The 12,078-nt window shown below is 36.2% G+C and overlaps 1 protein-coding gene across 6 annotated transcripts in view; it reads left to right on the top strand.

The window, feature by feature from the left end:
* Window positions 1-11,858, top strand: part of MBNL2 (muscleblind like splicing regulator 2) — a 143,661-nt gene extending 131,803 nt beyond the window's left edge. For all 6 annotated transcript variants that reach the window (XM_067536898.1, XM_067536899.1, XM_067536897.1 and 3 more), the window contains one exon: window positions 8,999-11,858. In XM_067536898.1, coding sequence (XP_067392999.1) covers window positions 8,999-9,126 — 128 coding nt within the window. In that variant the 3' untranslated portion in view covers window positions 9,127-11,858. The remainder of the gene's footprint in view (window positions 1-8,998) is intronic.
* The last annotated feature ends 220 nt before the right edge of the window (window positions 11,859-12,078 follow it).

Raw genomic sequence — 12,078 nt, 5'->3', positions numbered from 1 at the left:
CTACATGTACATGACTGCTCTGCTGCTCGTGTGAAATGCATGGAAGCATAAAATGTCACTTTGTCTACAAGAATCTCCTTTTACTAGATAGCTCTGCAATACGCAACATGAAGAGAGCCAAATGTTTGCCACCTGGTTAACATCACTTACAGTCACTAAACTTGAATTCAGTTTTAGAGACATAGTCTTAATCTTGGCTCAAAATATATTAGCACCTGCAGAATGAAAGACTTTAGAGATGCAATTTCAGTCTCTTTAGGGGAGTGTCTCAAATACATACAAAAAGCATGTTTTTACTGCACTTCCTGATGGAACTACTGAGTGGTCTTGTAACTGAGCGACAGACAGTGTATGTCAGATTTGTGTAGCATGAGAAATGTTGTACTCTTTTCTATATACCAATTTTGGACATTGAGACAGCTGATATCACACAGTTATAAGGATACAGGCAGCAGACCTTAAATCAAAACTGGTTGGCCAGAATTTGTAAGGTACAGCAGAGAATATTGGCTGTTTGAACATTTCAAGTTCAGACAAGGTGCTCTTTAGGTTGTTTTGAACTGTCTCAACTAAAGCCATTAACTTGCTATTCTGGATCTCAAGAACGATTGCCTGAGGTTTAAAAAATTGGAATTTATTTTGAAAGACATTTTCTGATTTTACTATTTCATCTCAAAATTTGCCAGCAAGTTCAAACTCTTTCTTATTCTTCTGAGGCAGTTCTGAGCTAATTTGGAGTTATCCACCATATATGCTGGGTTGCTTGTCTTCAAGAGCACTGAAGACAATGATTTAAAAAAAATTCCCACCTCGCTGTCACTCCTTTGAAACATGCTGCAGAAAGTGAGTCAGGATCAGTCATAGCCCAAGTTATGTTCCTTATTAAAAATATAAACACATATTGCATGATGTACTTAATCACCATTATGATACCTTGGAGGATCCCTTGTTCCTGAGGCTTTGTGAAAACTAGAAAGTGCTGTGCTGGAATTCATAGCAATGAAAGATAATCTTAGCTTTCATGTCCCAAAAATTATTCTTAGAGATAGAAGATTTGGAGGGGTAAACATTTCTGGGTAGCTACAGGCAAACCTGCAGAGAAGTCTTCAGCATTGATCATTTGGGTAACAGCAACCATCATTCATGTGATTTCAGTGCTTTGAATCTACACAGTGATCTAGTGATATAAACAATTCGGCTCTTTATGGCAAATTTACTTTACATAGGTATTGAATGAGGAGGAAAAAGGAGAGTATCCTCTGTCAGTTATTGCCTCTAAAATCATATGTGAATACTATTAAATCTACCACAGTTGTACATGAGTGTTTAATTGTGCTTTTTAGGCACTAGGCCATCAGCCTGTCAGGATATATTGCTCTTGCTGGAAATACTATTCCAATTGACTTGTATCACTGCAGTGGCGGAATGTGCATTTTCTACAATGAGTTTAAGAACTAAAGAACAGTCATACTGGGTCAGACTAATGGTCCATCTGTCTTCCGACAGTGGCCAATGCCAGGTGCTTCAGAGGGAATAAATAGGACAGGTAATCAAGTGATCCATCACATCAGCCATTCCCAGCCTTTGGCAAATAGTAATCCCTGCCTATCCTGGCTTATAGCCATTGATGGACCTATCCTCCATGAATTTATCTAGTTCTTTTTTGAACCCCATTATAGTCTTGGCCTTTGCAACATCCTCTGGCACAGGTTGACTGTATGTTATATGAAGAAATATTTCCTTTTGTTCATTTTAAACCTGCTGCCTATTAAGTTCATTTGGTGACCCTGAGTTTTTGTGTTATGAGAAGGGGTAAATAACACTTCCTTCTTTACTTTCTTCACACTAGTCATGATTTTACAGACCTCTAGTATGTCCCCCCCTTAGTCGTCTCTTTTCCAAGCTGAAAAGTCCCAGTCCTATTAATCTCTCCTCATGTGGAAGCTGTTCCATACTCCTAATCATTTTAGTTGCTCTTTTATATAGCTTTTCCAATTCCAATATATCTTTTTTGAGATGGGTTGATCAGATCTGCACACAGTATTCAAGATATGGGCATACCATGGATTTATAGAGGCAACACGATATTTTCTGTCTTATTATCTATCCCTTTCCTAATGATTCCCAGCATTCTGTTAACTTTTTTGACTGCCACTGCACATTGAGTGGATGTTTTCAGATAACTATCCACAATGACTCCAAGATCTCTTTCCTGAGTGGTAACAGCTAATTTAGACCCCATCCTTTTATATGTATAGTTGGATTATGTTTTCCAATGCGCATAAGTTCACATTTATCAACACTGAATTTCATCTCCCACTCACCCAGTTTTGTGAGATCCTTTTTAACTCCTTGCAGTTGGACTTAACTATCTTGAGTTGTTTTGTATTATCTGCAAATTTTGCCATCTCACTGTTTACCCCTTTCTCCAGATCACTTATGAATATGTTGAACAGTACTGGTTGACAGACCCCTGGGGGACATCACTATTTACCTCTCTCCATTTATTCTTACCCTTTGTTTCCTATCTTTTAACCAGTTACTAATCCAGGAGAGGACTTTTCTTCTTATCCCATGATCGCTTACTTTGCTTAAGAGCCTTTGTTGTAGGACCTTGTCAAAGGCTTTCTGAAAATCTAAGTACCCTATATCCACTGGATCACCCTTGTCCATATGCTTGTTGACTCCCTCAAAGAATTCTATTAGATTGGTGAGGCATGATTTCCCTTTACAAAAACCATGTTGACTCTTCCCCAACAAATCGTATTCATCTATGTGTCTGATAATTCTGTTCTTTACTATCATTTCGACCAATTTGCCAGGTACTGAAGTTAGGCTTACCAGCCTGTAATTGCCAGGATCACCTCTGGAGCCTTTTTTAAACATTGGTGTCACATTAGCTTTCCTCCAGTTATCTGGTACAGAAGCTCATTTAAATTATAGGTTACATACCACAGTTAGTAGTTCTGCAATTTCACATTTGAGTTACTTCAGAACTCTTGGGTGGATACCATCTGGTCCTGGTGCCTTATTAATGTTAAATTTATCCCAAAACCTCCTCTAATGCCACCTCAATCTGGGACAGTTCCTCAGATTTGTCACCTAAAAAGAATGGCTCAGGTTTGGGAATCTCCCTTACATCCTCAGCCGTGAAGACTGATGCAGATAATTCATTTAGTTTCTCCACAATAATCTTATCTTCCTTGAGTGCTCTTTTAGCATCGTCCAATGGCCCCACTGGTTGTTCAGCAGGCTTCCTGTTTCTGATGTACTTTTAAAAAATGTTGCTGTTACTTTGTGAATCTTTGGCTAGCTGTTCTTCAGATTCTTTTTTGGCCTTCCTAACTATATTTTTACGCTTCACTTGCCAGAATTTATGCTTCTATTTTCCTCAATAGGATTTAACTTCCACTTTTTAAAGGATGCCATTTTGACTCCATACTGCTTTTTTTAGCCTGTTGTTTAGCCATGGTGGCACTTATTTGGTCTCTTACTATGTTTTTTACTTTGGGGTATACATTTAAATTGAGCCTTTATTATGGTGTCTTTAAAAAGTTTCCATGCAGCTTGCAGAGATTTCACTTTTGGCACCATATCTTTTCATTTCTGTTTAACTAACTTCCTCGTTTTTGTGTAGTTTCCCTTTCTGAAATTAAATGATACCATGGTGGGCTGCTTTGGTGCGCCTTCCCCCACCTTCCCCCCGAGGGATGTTAAGTTTTATTGTGTTATGGTCACTATTACCAAGTGGTTCAGCTATATTCACCTGTTGGACCAGACTTTGTGCTCCACTTAGGACTAAATCAACAATTGCCTCTCCTCTTGTGGGTTCCAGGGCTAGCTGCTCCAAGAAGCAGTCATTTAAGATGTCAAAAAACTTCATCTCTGCATCCTGTCCTGAAATGCCATGTATCCAGTCAATATAGGGAAAATCCCCATTATTATTGAGTTTTTAATTTTTATAGCCTCTCTAATCTCCTGAGCATTTCACAGTTACTATCACCTGGTCAAGTGGCCAGTAGTATGTATCCCTACTGCTATATTCTTATTATTTCAAGCATGTCCCATTGATTATCCTCCTTCCACCAAGTTCGGTGAATATCCTCATTTAATACAAGGCACTCAAGTTCATCCATTTTAGTATTTAGACTTTTAGCGTTTGTATTATATAAGCACTTAAAAATTGTCACTTCTTAGCTGTCTGCCATTATGTGATGTAATTGAATGGGACTCTTTTTCATTTGACTGTTTCTCATCAGATCCTATCCATATTTTATTCTCTTCCATCCTCTCCTTCTTACTAAATTAGAATTTAGAACAAGTCCACTCATACATAGACAGGAAAGCACATTCCAGGGCTTGCTATAGATATGAATGAATTGGCCATATGTAGATACTTTCTCATATCCGGCTATTATCTATTGCCTTGAAAAATGACCAGGAACAAAATAAATTAGTGGGTATGGTCACAGTGAATACATAACTGCAATATTAGGCAAGAGTGGGATGAGTAGATAGTGCTATTCTATGTGATTACACCCAGGTTCCAAAATAGATGAACATATTTCATTAAATTATTTAGGAGTTAGAATTTGCACTTGAATTTGAAATAAATGATTATATAGTTTTTGTTCTAATTCACAATCTCAGACTGGTGTCCAAGGTGGCATTTGAATTTTACATTAATGCTCTAGGACAAAACTAAATATATAAGATCATGTAAGAGTGAGAAATACTAAAAGCAAGACAGTAAGAATTAGAAACTCTAATATAATAATCCAAAAGACAGCAAGAATGATGAGAAATGCCTTTAGACAATCACAGCAGCTTGCCACCATAATATTTCATTTTAATGTACTTGAGGGAGTGAGACTTCAGTTTAAAAATTTGAACAACCACTTTTTATTTAACAGACAAATTTGCCAACTTAACTGTCCATAGCCAAGCTATCAAAAATTGTTTCCCCACAGCCTGCATGTGTAACATCTTATTTCTCTCATTATTCTATACTTACACTTATCATGCAATAAGCTACGTCATTAAGTATACTGACCCTTTATAACAATGTATGTAGTGTATATTCTTAGTAAGGTGTACATTTTAATAATTTCCGACCTGATCCCTGCAAACAATAATGAATGTGAAGTTATTGGGGCTATTCACAGTAATAAGCAGTCAACACATAAGTGTTTGCAAGACGGAACCCTTAGTAGGCATGTACTTTACAATTTCTCCTTCTGTACAAATCAAGGGATGAGTGACCCTTGTACATAGTATGTGACCGTATAATTAAGGACTGTGGGATAGATTCCCTGCTGTGCAACTAAGTTGGAGGGACAAAAGAGTTGTGGCTCTTGATCTTAGGGCAGATTTTCTGTTGACCCAAGCTCCTGGCAGGGCTAGAGCAGCCTGGAGGGTTTTCAGAATAACACAGGATGGCGATAGATTACATTCATCAACTGGGAATAGCCACAGCACAACATGCCCCAGTTACACCTCCTGCATAGGTGACTGCAGGGGAGATGTTGTAGGATATTGTAGGCTTCTTCCCAGCTGGGGATCAAAAGAATTCCCAGGAGGAAAGATCTAGTTGCTTTCCATTCCCTCTGCATTAGGTGGATCAGAATGGACCAGAGCATATGGCCGTGTACACAATGCACATGTACAAAGGAAAGAGTTATGGTTGTGTGTGAAATCTTTGTCATTCCCTGAATTTTGAGAGCTCATTTGTGCAACTTCAACATTCTCTTAATGTAGCATTTTAAAAGGAAAAATGGGGAAAATAAAGTATATACTTTAGAACTAGTTGGCTAGACCACACCAGAATGCCCTTTTCCATTCATCCTGTGAAATCTGCAGGAAGGATCTCCTCTTCTGCATACCATCACAAAATACACTTGTGGATTTTCTAACCATTTCTACAGAGCACGCCCAATGAGATTCCAGGAAGAGATGCAAAGCGGGGAAATCCTGGTTAGCCTTTGCTAATAGAAGTGTGGCTTGTGATTGGGCCCCAGAGCAGCTGGAAATTTTAGGAGATCTCTGCAAAGTGATCCTGGTGGAGAATTCCTCCCCCTGAGTTCTTTCCGGAAGGCTTCTCCATAGGAGATGATGATCTGTTGCACAGTTATTCAGTATGTTCTTCCTGTTTATATGGAATTTTCACACAGCAACAGGGAGAGAGACGTGTTAAATAGGAAAATGTAATTGTAACTCCTCAAAAATTGGCAGAAGACGTAGGTGGGTACAGTACCTGAAACTATTTTTAACTAATTTTCTTAAACTGAGTAAATGTCAAGTGGATTGTGTTTCTTTACATTAGAATGTAGGGTCTCCTAAATACTCTTATGTAGTTAAGGTCAGCCCAATACTGTTAAAGCTACTTGGAAGTATTCCAGTGGTATCTTATAACATGCCAAAATATCATTTACGATGATTTTTTTAGTGGCTTTCATGTTTACAACCTGGTTATTATTAATTACATTAAATAATTAATTATTAAGTACAGTGTCATAGGTGAGCCTTAGATTTCATTCCAATGGTGTTCTTTTAATTCATACTTTTTTCAACAAAAGTCTATGGAAAGAGAGGATAAGGAGTAAATTAACAAACTCATAATTAAGTGTAATAAACACAAGTGGTGGTGGTTGTATGGATTTTTCAGCACAAATAAAGCTGCATGTGAAATGTCCAATGTGAAACATTTGTGCACATCTCCTACAAGCATCTTCAACCTTTCCCCCAGGCCGCCACTTGTATGGGGAAAGACTCCGTGTTAAAATCCGCAAAGCCACCACCTTATTCGTCTTCAGGTCCCTCCTTAAAACTAACTTCTGCTATGATGCATACATCTGAGAATGGCTAGGCAGGTGGGAAATCGTGATTAATGCTACCAGTTGGCTACAAATTAGTCAAACAGCTAATCCATGTTAAAAAATCCATCTTGGGCAGAGACTGTCAGTTACTCTGTATAGTGCCTAGCACAATAGGGCCCCAACCTGGCTGGTCCCTGGGCACTACCACACTACAGATGTTTGATAATCATCATATCTTTGTTCCCTCATCCTCCCCAACACTCTTCCCACTCATTTGTTTGTTTCATTCGTTCATTGTGTCTTGTCTTTTTTAGATTTTAAGTCCTTTGGGGCAGATATGTTTGTTCTATGGGGCCCTGGCGTGGGCGAAGCTTCAAGAGCCTATAAAAATGTATAGGATAATAAAGACACAGAAGTTGGCATGCCAATAAGTAATACGGTTCAAGAAAGCGCATAAGTGCATGCAGATACCAGTTATTAATACAGAATGTTCCTTTCCTCTCAAAGTAGCACTGATTTTTTTGTCCAATCCAGGCTTGCAGTAGATCATTCAGTAGCATTAGTGGGAGCTTTTATTCCAGCTTTCTAGAATAGATGGCTTGAACAAAATGACCAAACTGCAGATGCCTTCAAAAACAGGAATTCAGTATTTTGAGTATCTGATCCACCTCCAGACCAGAGCACTTCCAGAGCTCCAACCCGGAAAGCAGTGCAACTTGCAGATATATGACAACACTGATGTCACTCCTGGAAATGTAGCATATTATTAACAGTCATCTTTCTTGGGGAAATGGAACAACTTGGTGTTCATTGTCCCCACATGTGAGCTGAGGTTTCTGGGGTACCCACAGGAAATTGGTTGTAATAGTTAAATAGTCTTTTATTGCATGCTGTGCCTACAGCAGCAAACTGGTAGTAGAAAAATAGACACACTCCAGCCAGCTCTTGGAACACCCTTCATTCAGTGACTTCAGTCATTTATGGCTTTATTTTTCAACAAAAAATATTACATTTGAATCATATATGCGCTGGAATAAAGAGGCTTCCATGCATTGGTTAGTGTGTTTTCTTTTTGGTGATCTGTATGTCAGAGGTAGTATGTTGGTGAGGTTATTTTCAAAGCATCTTATATTTTTAGATAAATACCACAGTAAACAATGGCACAAACCTGCAATACATAAATGGGTCAGAGTATTGTTTAATGCTATGTTTAATACTTCCTACAAATATGGCTTGAAAATGTGTTGAATGCCCAACTGAGCAGGGAAAGGGAGCATTTCAGCACAAATCCTGTGCTTACAAGCCTTTCACTTGTAGGTCTGAAGTGGAGGCTTGGTGATGGTGAAATACTGTATCATGTCCCCCAGGTGGTGATGTTATACCCTGTACAGAAGGGCATTGTAGCTAAGCTATTTGGGTGATGGAAATCTGGTTTGTTTTCCAATACTGTACAGTGTGGGGTTTTCCAAAAGTGTCTTATACAGGGTATAAAATAATACTGTTAACCTTTTCAGTATTGGAAATAAAATGATTGATCAGCACTCTTGAGCTGTAGCATACTGAACTGTCACACTAGCAGGATTAGTCATTACATGGGAAAGGTACTTCAATTCATTGACTTGCAAAAAAAAAAAAAAAGTTAGTAAGAATTATAAATATGTTGCCTTGTGTCTTATCTTGTTTGAGGCTTTTATGGCTCCATTCTGTTCCTGGTGAAGTAAATGGTAAGCAGCCATTCCCATCATTGACTTTAATGGGAGAAGGATTGAGCCTTAACATTGTAGCAAATACAAGCTATGAGTCCCTCCTGCCAGGCCCCTCAATTCCCATAGATTTCAAGGAGTATTTAGGGCTCTCAGAACTTCTAAGGATTGGCCCAATAATTGCAGGGACCCGTCACTTTGACATTTTCTTTCTCTCTTTTCTTTTATTGGAACAATGGGGGAAATGTACTTTACATTCTTAAGTGTAATATCCCCTCGTCTGATTTCATCTTCTTGAGGATCTGTAATTGAGAGGAAAAGGACAAGTTTGAGAAATACAGAAATCTAAAACCAACATAGGTAGATGGTGAAAACCTTGTTTAATCTGTCTTACTTTTAAATAGACCAAAGCCTAAATTGTAGTGTAGTGGTCTTCTTTTAAAAGGATAAATCCTCAATAATATTTTCATTTCTTTACAGATCATCCTGAAATAATCAGCAGAAATGGAATGGAATGTCAAGAAGCCGCATTGAGAATGGCAAAACATTGTTATTGTACATACTATCCTGTCTCCTCCTCTCTAGAATTGCCACAAACTGCATGCTAAGTAAAGATTTTGTTCTTATGGACAGATCACAAATTCTAAAAAGCTAGTGCTGCTGTATTATATATGAATATTAAATATGGTATGCTTAATATATTCCAACCTAAAATAGTTAACTACCTGATACCAGCTGTGATGTTTCAAGACATAAAGGGTAACATTTTACTTTTACAGATTTTATAAACACAGTTTACTTCATAGGAATATTGTATTATCTCCATAACTATAACTAATGCAAGTGGTCCCAAGATTCACAATTTTATGAATCTTTCAAGTTTAGCAATAATTAATTTACATTGGCTAAAATGTATACCAATTGCCGGTTTGATTTTAACCCTAATTATTGTTATTTTAACTGAGCAGAAAAACAAGAAGTCCTATGTTTCCTTCCCTAGTCAGTTGACTTCAAGACAAAGAAAGGAAGTGAAACAAAACCCTGTACCCCTGCTCATCACCCTGTAAGTCTAAAATTTCAAATAGTAAATTCAACATAAAGCACAAATTCTTTAGCTGCACATAAGCTGATATTTGACTTGTATAGAAAAGCTGCATTGAATCGTAGGACAGCAGAAAAAAATTAAAACTTTGCACGGTATGAACTTCATACCCCCAAACAACAAAGTCTTGAACATATTATTTTACGAGTATATTTATAATGTTTTTAAAAGAGACTTTGCAGAAGTGCCTAAATTTTGCCACATCAGACTTGAAGGAAATGAGGCTGATGCCAACAATCTAATCTACAATGAGTAACTCATCTTTTAAACACTCAGTCAGGTTACCTAAAAGAGCCAAGCTGTTGTTGAAATAACATCTATCAACAACAACAAAGCTGTAGGTGCGGAGATCTGTAAAATATTCTAATTTAACTATAATTGAGTTCAGTCACTGAAAACCTGATAAGTGACTTTAAACCAGATTATTAACTAAACATTAAAAATGTAGGGAGAGTTTCAGTTTAATAAATCATTACTGTTCTTGCATTTTTTAAAATTGGATTAAAGGGTTGTAAACGGATTACAGAATGGAGGAAAAATATAGTTCTTTTAATCTTTTTCTTTAAAAACATATTTTATGTCACAGAAATAAGAAGATATCTTTAATACAACTATATACATATTATATATATACATACATACATATATATGGATGAAACAGATTTTAATGTTGTTTACTTTTTTAAATACATTGTTGATTTACAAGGTAATTATATATGTACAATTAAAATTTCATTTAGGTTTGGTTTAAGATTTGTTTCCAGCACTATTGTACCAAATATTTCATATTTTACATTTTGTATGTTGCACATGTGTCACAAATGCATAGTTTTTAAATTATTGTTTAAAAATCAAAACAGCTGTTATAAGTGAATATTACGTATAACTGTTGGCAACATCAGTTTTCTGTGTGGACATTGTTAGTGATTGCAGTATTTTAACTTAACCTTTTCAGATTGATTGTAAACTATTTTAACCTTTGGCAGCACTGCCTTTTCTGAAAGGCACTAGAGGCACTAACGGTATGATTATTTGTCTAGGAAATTATTTTCCATTCTAAATTTTGTTTGTCAAATGTCTAATTACTATCTATTTATATTAAAGATGTAGATTTGATCACCCGAAAGAAAAAAATCATTGTAAAATTAACATAGTGATTGTAATGTTGCATTTGTTTTATTTTGTGGGAAAAAAATGTATCTTAACTTCTGGTACTTTAGCAGTTAAGGTATCACCATTAAGTACTATTAAAACACTAATATTTGTAGACTTTCTCAGTCATTATAACTAGGTAGTTGACATTGCAACTTGCCTATATTTGTCAAAGTTGTTTTTTTTTTTTTTTTTTTTAAATAATAGTTCACTTAGACATTTTGGTAGCTTATTGTAAAAGACTAAATGGTAAATTATCCACATTGTTTAAGTATTTTATGTAGAGAATTCTTTAAAACATTGTTTTGTGCAAACTTTTTATGTTTCATGATAATTATTCTATGTTTTTTGTAATTACTCCAGTACTACTATTTTTTGCCCATTTGTGACGAAGCTTCAGATACATCAGATCTTGCATCCAGACAAACCTACAAAACAAAAGAGAAAATGTATTTTTAACACGAGATCCTCTTTCCAACATTATAACTTTGTGATATTCCTAAAAACTGTACGAATACAGATCTGTGCTAACAATAAGGAGGCAATTACACAGATGTGCAAATAAGTGTACAACAGATTCTGCATTGTATTTATTAACAAAATCATTTTTTAGAACGATTCAAAATTTGGGAAGATCAAACTATTTTTCTGCATAAATATTATTTGCCAAAACTTTTTTTATATTTTAAAAAGAAACTATAATCATGCTGAGTAAGTAAACCTTCAATGCTTTATTTAATTAAAACATATAAACAAATTCCCCAGAGAGAACCATAGGATGGGCCAACATTGAAATAGTAAATGCTATAGCTGAGCTGTGACTTCAAGTTACTTGGGATGTCTCAGTATTTATTTTCTATAAATGAAACATTCACCAAAACACCTTATCATTTGCCTCTTGCATACAAAATATAAGTGACCGCGCTTATACTGAATATTTTAATAACAGTTAAAGAAATCCCTTTATTCATGCCTTTCGCTGTAACCATTAGCAGTCTGTTAAATATCCATTATATTTTTCTTGTAACATGAAGTTCATTCACCCAATGTGCAACCGCTCAAATAAAAAAAAGCATTTTAAAATGATTGCAGCATCACAGCAGTCTTTCATTGTGACATCATGTTGAGAATAGCAACCAGCGCAACAAGTAAAGAGAGCCAAAAATCAGAAGAAGATGAGCATGGTATTTTTAAAACCACTTTTTTTATTGTGGCAAGTAACCGAGATGAAATATCATAAAATGAAATGATCTGGCGCAGGAGGAACAAACATGCTTTGCAGGGCGATGGAATTCTCCTTTCTTCC

This window comes from Emydura macquarii, unplaced genomic scaffold (assembly GCF_026122565.2).
Source record: "Emydura macquarii macquarii isolate MOO-44397 ecotype Brisbane River unplaced genomic scaffold, CSIRO-AGI_Emac_v2 contig_3671, whole genome shotgun sequence".
Taxonomy (NCBI): domain Eukaryota; kingdom Metazoa; phylum Chordata; order Testudines; family Chelidae; genus Emydura; species Emydura macquarii.
The sequence above is the reverse complement of the archived record's forward strand: the minus strand, read 5'-3'. Positions and strand labels throughout refer to the sequence as shown.